The following is a 14,663-nucleotide window of genomic DNA, read 5'->3' on the forward strand; positions in this document are numbered from 1 at the left end:
CATGAACCTAAGGAATCATTAATTCACTCAAGAGCATGATTTCGCCATGCCTACAAAATCTCTGCTGCTGTCTTTTCTCTACTGCGTTGTCCCTGCTCTTTCCATTTCCTAGGCTGCTTGACTTCCCCTGCTATGTAGCTTATAGGTGAACTCTGTCATCTCCATATTGATGGATGGTGCAGTAGCTGTGAGGGGACAGCTGTGGTTATATGCCATGGATTGGTCGTTTTTGCAATCAGCTTGATTTTGTGACTTCAGCAATAGTGAGTAGCCCAGCATCAGGAGCAGGGAATTTGGGTGACTGCAGTGGGGATCCCCACTTCCTTTCCTTTTACTCTTATCTTAACTCCTCAGGTCACATCATGTGAACATCTCCAGCTGTGTCCTCCTTTACCTGTTTCACATGAAAAGGTGGCTCTTTTTTACCAAGGCAATTCTTTCTATGTGCCCCCTTCAGACTTTTACAGTCTTCTCCAGCAGATCATCCCTCTCCATCATTCCTATTCTCTCACAAATTTTCTTTGTTTCGGCTCCTTCCCTTTATCTACGAATATGCCCATGCCTCCTCCATTCTTAAAACAACAACAGCAACAAAACCCCTCTCAGTGAATATGGGCATTACCACTAGTTATTATTGTCTTATATACTTTCCTTCTTACCTAAAAAAAATTCTACACTGGGTGCTTCTATTTTCTGTCCTCTCATTCTCTTCCTCAATCCTTTGTAATCAGCAGCCTGGATCATCATGCATCTGAATTTTTTTTCCCCCCAAACTCCAAAGTTTTCACTGATCTCTTAATTGCCAAATCAAATAGCAATTAGTTTTCTCTGTCCTCATTCTTCTTGACCTCTCTGCAACATTGCCGAGTTAGTCGCTCGCTCTTCTTTAGGTGTTCAAGACAACACATTCTCCTGGTTTTTCTCCACTTGTCTCATTACTCCTCAATGTTGTTTGCTAGCTCTTCATTCAGGTTGGATCCACTAACCTTTCTGTACAATTTTACTAGATAATCTCATCAGCCTCCATAGGTTCAAGTATTTCTTTGCAAGTGAGTCTTAGATTTACTCATTTAATCCTAACCTCTAACTCCTGACCTTCAGTCACATTTTGAACTACCTGCTGGCCTTCTTGAACTCAACATGTCTAAGACTTAACTTATCATCTGCCATTCCTCCCAAGCTTTCTTCTCCACCTTCTCCTTTCTGTACTATTCTCAAATCTACTAATATCTCCACTGGCCTCTAGGCTTGCATCTCCACCTGTCTCTTAGACATCCCTAATGGATGTCCTATAGACATCTGAAACTCACCATGGCCAAAACTGAACTCATCCTCCCCCTCTCAAACTTCCCTATTATTCCATATGTGTGTGTGTATACATACATACATACACACACACACACACACACACATATATTTTATGAGAGGAGTCAGGGTGGCACAGTGGTTAGAGTGGGAGGCTTGGAGTCAGAAAGACTTGAGTTCAAATCTGGCCTCAGATACTTAGTAGCTATGTGACTGAGCAAGTCATTTAACCTCTGTTTGCCTCAGTTTCCTTATCTGTAAAAGGGTTTTGTGAGGACAACATGAGACAATACTTATAAAGAGCATATAGTACAGTACCTGGCATGTAGTAGGAACTATAGACATGCTTTATTATTGTTGTTGTTGTTATTAATTATCCTCCCTTCTCTTTACCCTCTTAAAATCATCAATCTACCTCAGGACCCCATTTTTTCCTAACTTAACTCCTTCAGTACCTTTTGAAGAAATTGAGGTTCTGAAGGGACACTTTGTTTCTTTCTTCCCTCTTTTAATGTTAGTTCTACCCATCATTCAGCCCCTTCCAATTGCTCAAATAAATTTACCTTTCTAGATTTCTCTTGATTCTTGTGTTTGTACTATGAAGTGCCTACTCAGGTCTGATTTTTTCATTGGAAATACTTGAAAGTCCTCTTCCATTAAAGATCCATTTTTTTTCAATGTAGGGTTATACTCAGCTTTGCAGGATAAAGTTGTTTTGATTATACGCCCACCACATCTTTTGCTTTTGCAATGTTATATTTAAACATCTCTTATTTTTCGTAAAACCTGCCAGGGCATGTGTGAGCCTAAGTGTGATCCTTTGATACATGAACTTATTTCTTTGTGCTTGTAGTATTTTCTTTAACTTGGGAGCTCTTGATTTTGGTTATGACATTCCTGGAATTTATCCTTTTGTTGTTTCTTTTTTGTGATGATCAGTGTATTCTTTCTCATTCCGTTTTGTCTTCTGCTTTTAATAAATATGGGCAGTTTTCATTTTTGATTTCTTGAAATTTAGTATCTAGGCCTTTTTAAAAAAAATCATGGTTTTCAAGGAGGCCAGTGATTCATAAATTATGTCTCCTTGACCAGCAGGTCAATTGTTTTAAAACACTTATATCCCATATTTTTTAATTTTCTTTCAATCTTTTGATTTTGTGTTAATATTTCTTGCAATCTCAGAATCATTTAATGTTCTTTGGTCTTATTCTAGTTTTCATGAAATCAATTACTTAGATAAGGTTTGTATGGGGTGAGACCACCACCAGCAATTAATTAAAATAGTCAGAGGTCTCTCAAAGTAGTAACAGAAAACTTCTTTATTACGATCTCATGAGAAAGGGCTGTCTCCTAACCAATCGGTAGGGAGAGGTGGCACCCAGAAGGCAGAACTTAGCGTTATACCCTAATGCAAACAACCCACACCCCACCATTGACCCCATATTGGTGGAGTCCAGGCTCACAATCTAAATGCGGAAATCTATTACCCCAGGTACAATTTAGCCAGTGCCAACTCCTTAAAAAAACACTTTTATCCTTATTTGGTGAAGACACAGTTCAGGTGATTTTAGTAACTTGAAACTTAGGCCTAGCTGTCAATCAGAAGCCCTGAGACCTACTGAAAGGTCCCTACCCCCATTCATCCTACTTAACTCACAGAAAGGCCGAAATCCAGATTTCATGAGAGGGCTTTACCATCCCAGTCAATCCTTCCTCTCACTTGCTCATTGAAGACCTCTCACATCAGTCTTGGTACATCTGAATTTTTCCCCTTACCTGTCACCCATTTAAGTAAATATGGAAAGGATTGATCAATGCATTGATGAATCAAAGAGGCCCTTTAAGATGCAAATTCAAAAAGTCTTTTCCTATACCGCTGTCTGGCAGGGAACATCATCCATGAAGTCCTCTGGTCCTTGGTATTTGTTCCAGAGATCTCCAGCACAGCATCTCAGCATCTTTTCCTCTTGTCTTCTTGTAGGAACTAGCTTCTGTCCACTCTCCTACAAAAGTGACCTTAGCACAATTTTAAACTACCATTTCTAATCCTTATACCCTAATCATTTTACATTTTCAAAATTGAAACTTTGACCAATTGTCCTGTTTAGGAAATTCACATCAGAACCCAGTTTCTTATATTTTACATTAGCCTATTATTAATTTCCTTTCCAGGAGGATGAGATTTTACTAAGGAATTAACAACAGGCTCCAGTACATATATAAATACATTAAATAATAAATTTATTTTTTATTTTTAGAATGTACAAATTCTGATTTATTTCTCTTTTTTAAAAGGCAGGGTGACTACCTTCTGGCCACAAATTGTACAGGATAAAACACAAGCTTAGATACTGAGTCCTGTTAATCCATTTGTCCCCATTTACCCATTCTCAAAAATAAATAAATAAATAATGAAAGCCCACAGGATCATAGGATCTAAGATTTTAGAGCTGGAAGGGATCTTAGAGTCCAAGTCCAATCCCATTCTTTTATAGATAAGGAAAGTGAAGCACAAAGAGATTCTAAGTGTTGGATGAAGGGAGTTCACGTATGCTTAAGGAATTGCAGAATCTTTGGATACTACATATGGTTCTATGCAGCAGTAAGAGGTAGCCAGGCTTTCTCTAACAGAATTCTATCAGTCAAATTTATAGGGAATGGATCTTTTATTTCAATGGTAGGAGAACTCCCAGATGAGGAAATTCCCTCCACCAATGTCGATTGATGCTGTCTCTGCAATTTAGTCTTTGGAGAGTTGCCTGGAGGATTGAGAGGATAAATGACTTGCCCAGGTTCTCAAAGTCAGGTCTTTTTGATTCTATGGCCAAATATCAAACCATTATGTTGTATTGCCTCAGTGTAAATCATAACTCTTTGATAATAGCACAATTGTTTTAATCAAATAGCTAGAACCCTATAGCTCCAAGAAAGGAAGTGGGGAAAACTTGGGGTTAAGTCATGCCTCTGATACATACCGACATAGGACAAAATTACTTCCACAAATAGGAGATTGCGAAGGAGTATGTTAGAGGGCGAAGAGGGCTCCGAATCTAGTCCCTGAGATGGCTAGATTGGGTGTACTCTCCTCCACCAGTCAAGGGGTGATGACTCTGCTGCACCAGCCTAGCATAATGCACTGGGCACTAGATTTGGAGTCAGAAGGGCCTGGGCTTAAATTCTGTCTTAGATACTTAGTTTTGTGACCCTAAGTAAGTCACTTAGAAAGATGAGTCTTCCTGACTTCAGGCTCAGCACTATATCTTCTGTGCCACCTAGGTACCCCAAATACTCTATGGACAATGACTCTAATTATAGATTCAGAGATCTATAGATTCGTAAGACATTAGGACCAGAAAACTAAGACCTGGAAATGTAAAGCAACTTGACCAAATAGAGTTTAACCCCAAGTATTCCGACTCCAACTACCACCAGCAACTATGCGTCTAAACAACAACCACTTCACACATACATGAACAAATGCATTCAGAGTTCAAAGCAAATATGTACACAGACTGGCTTGGAATAATATCAAGGGGCTTCCCTCCTCCTCTCTAGCTTCCATAAACATAGGGTATTTATATTCTGTGTAACATCTAGAGGTTATTTCAGAGTCAATGCCTTGTCTTTAGAACTCACTTAGAGGAACATGATTATTTCTTTTCTGTCAAGCTTGAATACATTTCAGCAGATGGAAAAAAAATCAACAATTACTTTAGGAAGTGGAGAGATGCATTCCAATGGCCCTGTGCTTTGGGCCTTGGGAAGTGCACCATTCATAGTTTAGCTCATCAGCTTAAGGTCTGAAGTGTTGTGTGGCATTGAAGACTCAATGGCTTTTTGAAAAGAATAAGGAACAATTCTGTTTCCCAGGCAACATACTCACATTTGCTCTCTTTTGGCCATACCCCTCCACCCCATAAATTAATCTTGAATATGAATGCACTTGTCCAGGTAAGTGGCTGATGCCACTGACTGGCACGTAATAAATGTGTTAAAACACAAGGCAGCCAAGGATCTTGGAGCTTAACCTGTTCTTAAGGAAAGTGCTACAGCAACAGAGCCAAGTTTCAGCGTTTTGGCAACACAACAAACGTATTGCCAAAGACCAAGTCAAGAAAGCCACTGAGCACAAGAGGACCCTAGTGCTTCCTTTTTAACAGGAAGAATGTACCTTTGAATCTAGTAGGCTAGTTAAATTCATTTTTCCTTCTCCTATTTCTGCCTCCCATGCCAGAATCAGAGCCCTGACTAGCAATGTTGGACCCCCAGGGAAATACCATTGAGGAAGACTGCCAGCTTGCAAACCCATTTGGCAGGGAAAAGGATGATGCCAGTACAACCACAATGTGAAAGGAAGAGTACAATCTGAAAGCTTCCTATTTTCATTCATTCTTAAAAGTAAATTTTCCATCTTTTAAAATTATCAAGCATTTAATTGTTTTCCATCTCACCTTTTCTCATGCATGAAAAAAAAGAATGAGAAAGGAAGAAATTAAGGAAGAACGAATGAGAGGAAGGAAGAAAGAAGAAAAAAGGAAGGAAGGAAGGAAGGGAGGGAGGGAGGAAGGAAGGAAAGAAGAAGGAAGGAAAGGAGGGAGGGAGGAAAGAAGGACGGACCCTTGTATATATAAGCATAGCATAGCAAAACACATTCCCATATTGATCACATCCAAAAACTGTGATTCTCATTATGCAAATCTTGCCCTCATCTCCCTTTGTCCGTGTCTTGAGATGGGGAGGACTCTTCTTTATCAAGTCCTCTGGAGTCGTGGTCGATCAAATAATCAATTTTCAACACAGTACATATAACATAAGCTTTTAGTTATGCCATGTTTCTTTGATGACATGTACAAAATAAACCACAAGCCATTCTTCTTTAAACATTGCTAATTGTAACAAAACTTTAGACAAGGTTGTTATTAACCAAATAATATTCTCACAAGCACTTGACCTAATTGTCTCTATACCATTGCCAAGAACTTTAAAGACCCAAACTTATGCAAGACCCTATACAAGGCCCTTATAAACTACTGTAACTTATACAAGACCACACACAGGAACACTAGTCCCAGTCCTATAGCAATCTAAGATGTTTCATAATCAATTATTTTAACAGATTTGTTACTGCACTAATAAAACCTTCTGATTATAGAAATTTGCCACTAAGAGATTATGGACTTATGGTAAGGGGGCCATGTTTCCCCAGCTTCCTGTCAACTCCAGGCAGAAGTTATGTCAAACTGCAAGCTGTATTGAGCCAGGCTTAAAGTCTACTAGGTTCCAGTTAAGAAAGTCAAGAGGGTTCCTCCTCAGCACATGCAGAAGTTGCTTTCTCAACCCTCCCATAAAATCATACCTGCAGTTCATGCCTGCCCCCCACAGGGCTGCTGGCATTTGGGTCAGCCTTCCTTGATATTCACACCTGGAGTTAGACTCAGAAAAACAGTCAGTTAACAGTCCCATTAAGTCTTTGAACAGCAAGTTCCAATAATCAGTTTAAGATATGACTATAATGTCACATTGTTTAAGGAACATCCTTAAAGCTAGCTCTAAATTGCTTGCATGCATTTCCTCCCTTATTCATAAAAATCTTCCCATTAAGATCATAAATTATTACTCTAACACATTTGCATCAGTTTCCCAGACTTTTCTATTCTCCTCTAACTATGTCTGATCTGGAAGAATGAGATATTCCTCAAGAATTGAACCATATAAATATGATAGGTCAAATCCAAACAACCACATTTAACTTTTACCATCCATGCAAGGATACTCTACAGCTTTCTCTAAGGAACACTGAAATTATTTTCCCCAATCTGAAAATGTCTGATTTAATTCCAGTAATTAATTACACCATTTGTCTTACTACCCAATTGCTCTTATATCATTTTAAAACATTTAAGGACCTCATTCCACATAGATACAATATAACTTTATAACTTTAAATCTCAGCCTTAGTCTATGGGGTAATGATTCAACCTTACATTTGTATTCTTATTTCACAGACTTCTTTTCCCTTTGTGCAAATTGTTCCCATGAATATTTAGACAGAATGTTATCTTTCATATGACTATACAAGAGTACCAGTGTACCCAGTCATTTGATTAAAAACAGCAAGATTTCACATATTTACATTAATCAAATTTTCCATTTCTCCCCATAAAACCAACTTTTTTCACAATGGTAACAGATTCTGGCAGATACCTTCCCCTTTGTCACCACCTGCTTATTTCTCTTTACTTTATCATCTACCCCTGAGGATGGGTTCTTTTATATCAGATGGCAAGTGTCATCTCAAAATTTAATCTTACCCTAAAAACCCATCATTTTTTGGTGACTTAAAAAAACAACCCAGGTTTGGAGGTGAGCTGACTTGTGGGCTAGCTTCTGACCTCTGCTGTTCTCTTTCTTTCAGTACAACTTAAATCCCGGTAACTGTTGCCCCTCCCCCTTCCTTCCCTTCTGCTAGGCGGGCATAGAGAGCTTATCTGGACCAAAAGGTGGTAAGTAGGGAAAGAGACTGGCTTTTCCAAGCAGTCCCAACTTTTTTAACTTTATAAACCTTTAAACATTGGGATTCATTCACAAATACCCACAAGTGCCATCACAAATTAGTCCATAAACCTCCAGATTAACATACATAAATATATATTTAGATGATACAGGCTTGAAAATCACACCCCTATATTTTTCCAGGGATTCTCATTTTCTCAATAGGAATTCTACCACACCTAAACCTTTTGTGCAGAGACAGAGTTTGGAAATCTGTCCTAATTTATTCACTCTTTGCTATATATGTGTGTGTATGTGTGTATGTATACACACACACACACACACATATACATATATATATACACATATATACATATATATGTATGTGTGTATGTATATATATGTGTATATGTACATATATATACATACACACACATATATATGTGTATATATATACACATATATATACATACACACATACATATATGTATATATGTATATATATATGTATGTATGTATGTATGTGTATATATATATGTATTGCACAGTTCTTAGCCTGCCATCCAGATTATAGGAAAAATTGCTTCTTCATAAATTCCCAAAGTATTATAACAACTCAATTCTTGGTTATTACAGAATTTCTAGGTATCACAAAGTTTCCAGGTTTTCTATTCACAAAACCTCTTGTACATAAAAATTACAAGAGGAGATCTCACAAAGTCTTAGTTAACAATCTCATAAATGCTATTAAGTGAATGCATTTTAAAGTCTTCTTACACAGGAAGTCACTCATCTCATTATGAACACGTGGAGATTAATAGTAATATTACTTGTCCATAAACAAATATAACAGTTTCAAACTACCACATTTTATCGCACCCTTTTTAAAAGATCAGTTTATTTATACATATATAAAAACAAAACTTAGACTTCACAAGGGTCTCTCAAATTTTACAACCTAAGAGAACTCTAAAAATACAGTTTGGAAATAAGATGACTTCAATTACATTTTCAGATTGTCACATATAGAAATTATTGATCCTATTACTTCTGGTATTTATATATTCCCTTAAATACATTTTATTTAGCACTCAACAGCTCTTCTTCTGAGCTACCCACTACCTCTGGCCCAAGTATTAGGAAAATTTGCCTAGCCATGAGTGAATTTTTTTTAAAAAGATTGTTATTTCATATCATTACTTGCTTTTATAATTCATCCAGATTTGAATTTGGCCCCCTGCTTTCTCCAAGCCTGATTTTATGCATACTCGAAATTAACAAAATGCCTGAGGAATTTGGGGGATGCATGGTCACTTCTCTTCCAAGTAAAAACCTTTAGACTCTTTAAGTCTCCTAGTCCAGCCCTTTGAGATCCCAGAGGCCTTTCTCAGAGCAAAGGGCCTAATCCTTTAGATACGCTGACTTTCAGGAGTCCACCTTGCTTAACTACTTAGGAAGGCAAAAAAAATTTTTTTCCTACCCCCAGCCACCAGCATATGGCTTCAAATCATAATTCTATACAATCTCTGTGGAGACAAAATTCAGTTATACCTTATACAGGCAAAGTTTAATAATTACTAACCAATCAGCCTTATTTTCCATTCGGGCTACAAGCCTTTCAGCCCCAGCTATGGATTGACCCACCCACAGTCTTCCAATGTGGAGGGTGGGGAAAGAGTACCTAAGAGCACATGGACGCAATGCCACATGGTCTTAAGCCGTACCCACCCGCACTCAAATAATTTCAATCTCTCTTTCCCAATGTTGACCCAAACTACCTCAAATATTTCAAATAAGTGAAAAAAAAAAACATACCAAGCTTCTTCTCCAGCTGCTCTTACTTTAAAACTTAAAAGTAAATGGCTAACAATTTGCATACTAAAGGAGCTTATCTCATCTCCCAACCCTGTTTCTTCCTCCACTGCCTTCCAGGGATCTTTATTTTGCTAATTCTTTTTAACCTCTCAGTTCCTAGAGTTAAAATTCCCACATGAACATAAAACAAAACTTTTCTTAAACAAGACGGAAAAGACATTAGACAAGACATTGCACAGGAACAATTGAGAATTCGAATTCAGACCCATCCCAAGCATTAAATTAAATAGAATACATTTCAGTTTTCACATCTCCGCTTGGGGCTATAAAACCTCCTTTCTGTGAAGCAGTAAAAGACTTTGGAATGCAAATTGATATGTTACTCGATGAGGGAGAAAATTTTTACTGTCCACAAAACTTTCAAATCCCTTTTCCTGGGTCAACCTATTAGTGCCTTTCTTCAAAGCAAAAGCAAATGTCTCCCCACCTAGGTTAAATATTTTTAAGAGCTCTTGTCTATGGCCATTTTCCTTTCTATTTTCGGTAGTCCATCCTTTAAACCTGTTCCCTAAAGATCTATCTGCAGGTATACCTAATTTTTATTCTGATGTGCCTGTTACTAACAACTTGTCAGATGGAGTTTTCTCTCCTTCCCCTGCCCTGCCAATTAACCAGAAGGGGTCACCCCCCCCTCTCAGTCACCTGGGTGCTCACTTGTTCACCCCTCCAAGCCAGACTCCAGGGTTGAAGACCCAAGGATGCATTTACAGTCCCTTCAAGTAGGGCTCCAGGGTCAAACCACAATTTTTAGCCACGCCAGTTGACCCAAGGGCTCTCACAAGATCTCGCTAATCTCCAGGCTGTACACATACAACTTATGTGACTGCTCCAATTCCACATGCTGTCTTCTCCCTTTCAGCCGGCTTTTGGTTTTGAGCACAATTTAAACCTAAAACCCGCCTAACTGTTTTCTGTTTCTCCGAGTCCCTCTCTTCAGATCCTTAGCCCCCACTAAGCCAAAAGCCTCCTCCCCCGACTTGTGGGCCACCGAGAATTCCTTGAGGGCGCCTGCTCAGGGTCAAGGTGAGGAGGGGCTGCTCAAGAGTGGGGCGCCAAAAACTGTATGGGGTGAGACCACCTGCTAGCAATTAATTAAAAGAGTCAGAGGTCTCTCAAAGTAGAAACAGAAAACTTCTTCATTACGATCTCATGAGAAAGGGCTGTCTCCCAACCGTTAGACAATAGGTAGGGAGAGGTGGCACCCAGAGGGCAGGACTTGACTTTATACCCTAACACAAACAACCCTGTCATTGGTGGAGTCCAGGCTCACAATCTAGAAGTGGAAATCTACCACCCCAGGTACAATTTAGCCAGTGCCAACTCTTAAAAAGACACTTTTATCCTTATTTGGCAAAGACACAGTTCAGGTGATTTTAGTAACTTGAAACTTAGGCCTAGCTGTCAGTCAGAAGCCCTGAGCCATGCTGAAAAGTCCCCACCCCCATTCATCCTACTTAACTCACAGAAAGGCCAAGATCTGGATTCCATGAGAGGGCTTCACCATCCCCCTCAGGTTTGTCGCTTTTTCTTCTAAACTATTATTCTTCCAATTTTTTTCTCCAGAACATTTAATTTTGTGTTATTTCTTCTATGTCTTCATGTAGTCCTTGCAGAAAATCTTTTTTCCTTTGAAACTCTGCTTGCAGTAATTATAATTATCTTCTCCTTTTTGGGGAACTCTAGATCCACAGCAGTTTTTTACACTAGTTTGTCTCTTCTTCGGTTTACTTATCTCACCATTTTTATTTAATTCCTAAACTGGTACTCCTCCACTCCACTCTCAGGACCAAGCTCTGCCCTTTCCTGTGTTTTTAGTGGGGTTAGTCCACATTGATCTCGACCTAGGCTCCCTAAGTACTGACTTTTACTTTATGGGGTTAGACCTCCCCCCCACCAGTCTTTGAAGTTCAGAGTGCTAGATTTTCAGGGCCTTCTATGGTATCTCAAGACAGAATACTGGTGGGAACTTCAGAACTCGTGGACTTAGGCTTGACACTCCTGCTATGCCAGGGTAGAAGGTATGTGTTGGCTCTTTTGCTCTTGCTATCTCTAGACACAGGGCAAGCTATACTGGCATACATCTGGTCACCTTGGGATTAGGCTGGCTTGTTTTCCCTACGCTGACTTTAGCTTTCTTGGTGATTGCATTTCCTGTTTCCTCTGGGCTTCTAGTTGATTTTTGTTCATAGAAGAAGTCACTTAATACAGTTTTTCTTTTGATTTCTTGATTGTTATTTGGTCTTATGCAAAATTTAGTTTTCACCAGAGTGAGGCATTGTACACAAAGGACTGACTGTCCCTGTTCAAGTAGCCTTCTTGGCTGGAAAGCCTGAGGACATTTAAGTTTTATTGTGTGTATTTCTTGCTAACCACAGTCAAAGTAAATGCTACCCATTGATTATTATTTTTCAGGTAGTTGCAAGGCATGAAGATTTATTGGCTCAGGCCACGGGGATTGAATCTTTGGAAGGTATGTATGTTTCATTAACTATTAGCAGTTTTTAGAATAAGAATTTGAACTTATTATTTATGTGTACTTTGTCTTGCAGGCAGGATAGGATATTAAATTGTGTAGTTTCACAGGAATATTTCTTATTTTCTCATCTAGTATCCCAACTAAACTTAAGAATCATATAGCAAAATAACAAAGATTATTCCAGGAATTAAAAAATGATAAAAACAAAAACTTCTCACTTTTCTTTACTTGATTACAAATTCTTCTTTTCATTTGCTAATCCACTGGAGAATTTAGCATCAGGAAGCATCTCACTTCTTATTTCTACAAAATGGAAAGCTGATTTATATACTATGTAACCATTCTCAAGAATTTCACTTAAAGCTAAAAAATTAGATATCTTGCAGATTTTGTGTATGTTTAATATGACCTTCGAGAGTCTGTGCTTCAGAAATACATTGATTGATTTAGCATTAAGTGTCTATTCAATATTTAATATTGATCGTGATACAAAGATAAATAAGATATAGGCTCTATCTGAGAACTTAAAATCTAATAAAGGAGATAGTCTTCTTTCCTTCCTTCCTTCCTTGATATATGAGAGAAGTATGAAACAAAACAGAACATACTGAGTCTGTAAGAGTTATGAATGAAGTTGAACTCTGAGAACACTATGAGAGATTCATGGAGAGAAAATTACTTTGACGAGAGAAGGAATCATTACTTTTCTGTAGTTAAAAAAGATCCCTGAACCGAATAGCTGGACATGAAATTTAAAACAGTATACTTTGTCGCATATGCTTTTCATTTTACTGGTGCTGTTAGAGGGCCATTCCAAATATTAAATTAGAAATATTATTTATACCAAGAGTTTACTTCCTAGTTGAAGAAAAGGTTTTGCAATTTCTAAGAAAGTCATCTAAATCCTTTGGAATTTAAAAAAAAAACCACATAGTTACTAAAAGATATTTTACAAAAAAAGTGACTGATGAGTTATAAACTAATGTGAATGAATTGTTATAAAGGAGATAAAATAACTTCCTCTGGTGAACCACAGAGATATTATGGATTCTCTATAATGGCATTTCTTTCCATCTACAAAGAATTATTGAAGCATTATTTGCCTTTCCTCCTCTGAGATTCATACAATCCACATCAGATGTCCAGGAAACTCCCCTTTCTTTTTCAAAAAGTTCAGTTTCTCAATCACAATTTTCTCTCTTCCTCACTCCTTCACTCATACTAGGGGACTTCAAAGTTTATTGAAACTCCCTCAAATACCCTAAACATTCAGTTCCTCAACCTACTCACCTCCCATGAACTACTCTTCCCCCTACCTCAGCCACACACAAAGATGATCATCCGCTTGATCCTGCTATCACCCATAAATGTGCTACTTCCATGTTCATGAACTCTGAAATTCCCTTGTCTGATCAGTCTTTTGAATTTCTGTTTCACCCATTCCCTTCCAGTACTGAACTCTGCCCTCTAGTTCCTCAGCTCCTCGACTCTATAGTAGGTTGTTACTCCTGCATTAGGCACATTCTCCTCCATTCCCCACTTGACCCCATGGTGAGTCACTTCAGCTGTACACTGCCCTCCTCTCTCAAGTCCACTGCTCCCTTATCATTTTGTGACTGTGTCTTAGTGAGCCTCAGCCTTGGATCACTTCCATCACCCACTGCCTTCGCTTCTGCAGAGATGCTGCTAAATGAAGGTCGGAAAAAAATCTAGAAACTGTGCTGATTGATCCAGTACAAATATATGTTATATCGCCTCAACCCTACTATACCTCCCTTATTAACTCACTATCCCACTCACCACAGTGGCTCTTCCAAACCTTTTCATCCTTCCTCAAACTTTCTGTGGCTTCCCCACCCGCACCCTTTCAGCTGAGAACCTTGCCCATATTTTACAGAAAAAACTGAGGCTAGTCACTGAGTGTTCCCTTTTCTCCCCCCCCCGCCCCGCCCCGCCCCGCCATCATCCGGGTACCTTTTGCCACTATCTCCTCTTTTACTCCTGTCTCACGTCATTCATCTCATGAGATGGGAGTAGCAATTCTCCTTGCTAAGGTCAACCCCTCTACATGTGCAAGTGATCCCATTCCATCCTGTCTCCTTCAGCACATTGCCTCCACTATTATTTCTACTCTCATTTCTCTTTAATTTCTCTTTGTTCACTGATTGCTTCCATACTGCTGTGAAATGTACCCGTGTCTCTCCCATCCTCAAAATACTCCCACATGATCCATTCATCTCCAGTATCATTCCATATCTCATCTCCTCTTTGTGGCTAAACTCTTTGAGAAGGCTGTCTACCTTAGGTACTTCCACTTCCTCTCATAACTCTCTCCAGTTTGGCTTCTGACCCTGTCATTAACTGCTCTCTCCAAAGTTAGCAAAAATCCCTGATTGTCAAAGTCAATATCCTTTTCTCAGCCTGCATTCTTCTTGACTTCTCTGAAGCTTTTAACACCATTGGTCCTTCTCTTTTCCTTCATATTCTCTTCTCTCCGGCTTTTAGAACTTTATTC

At 38.7% G+C, this 14,663-nt stretch overlaps 1 protein-coding gene across 1 annotated transcript in view; it reads left to right on the top strand.

Moving 5' to 3' along the window:
• Window positions 1-14,663, top strand: part of COG5 (component of oligomeric golgi complex 5) — a 368,496-nt gene that overhangs the window by 23,534 nt on the left and 330,299 nt on the right. Inside the window, exon 3 of the mRNA XM_036761810.1 lies at window positions 12,085-12,142. Within this exon, the coding sequence (XP_036617705.1) occupies window positions 12,085-12,142 (58 nt within the window). The remainder of the gene's footprint in view (window positions 1-12,084; window positions 12,143-14,663) is intronic.

This window comes from Trichosurus vulpecula, chromosome 5, assembly GCF_011100635.1.
Source record: "Trichosurus vulpecula isolate mTriVul1 chromosome 5, mTriVul1.pri, whole genome shotgun sequence".
In the NCBI taxonomy this organism is placed as follows: Eukaryota; Metazoa; Chordata; class Mammalia; order Diprotodontia; family Phalangeridae; genus Trichosurus; species Trichosurus vulpecula.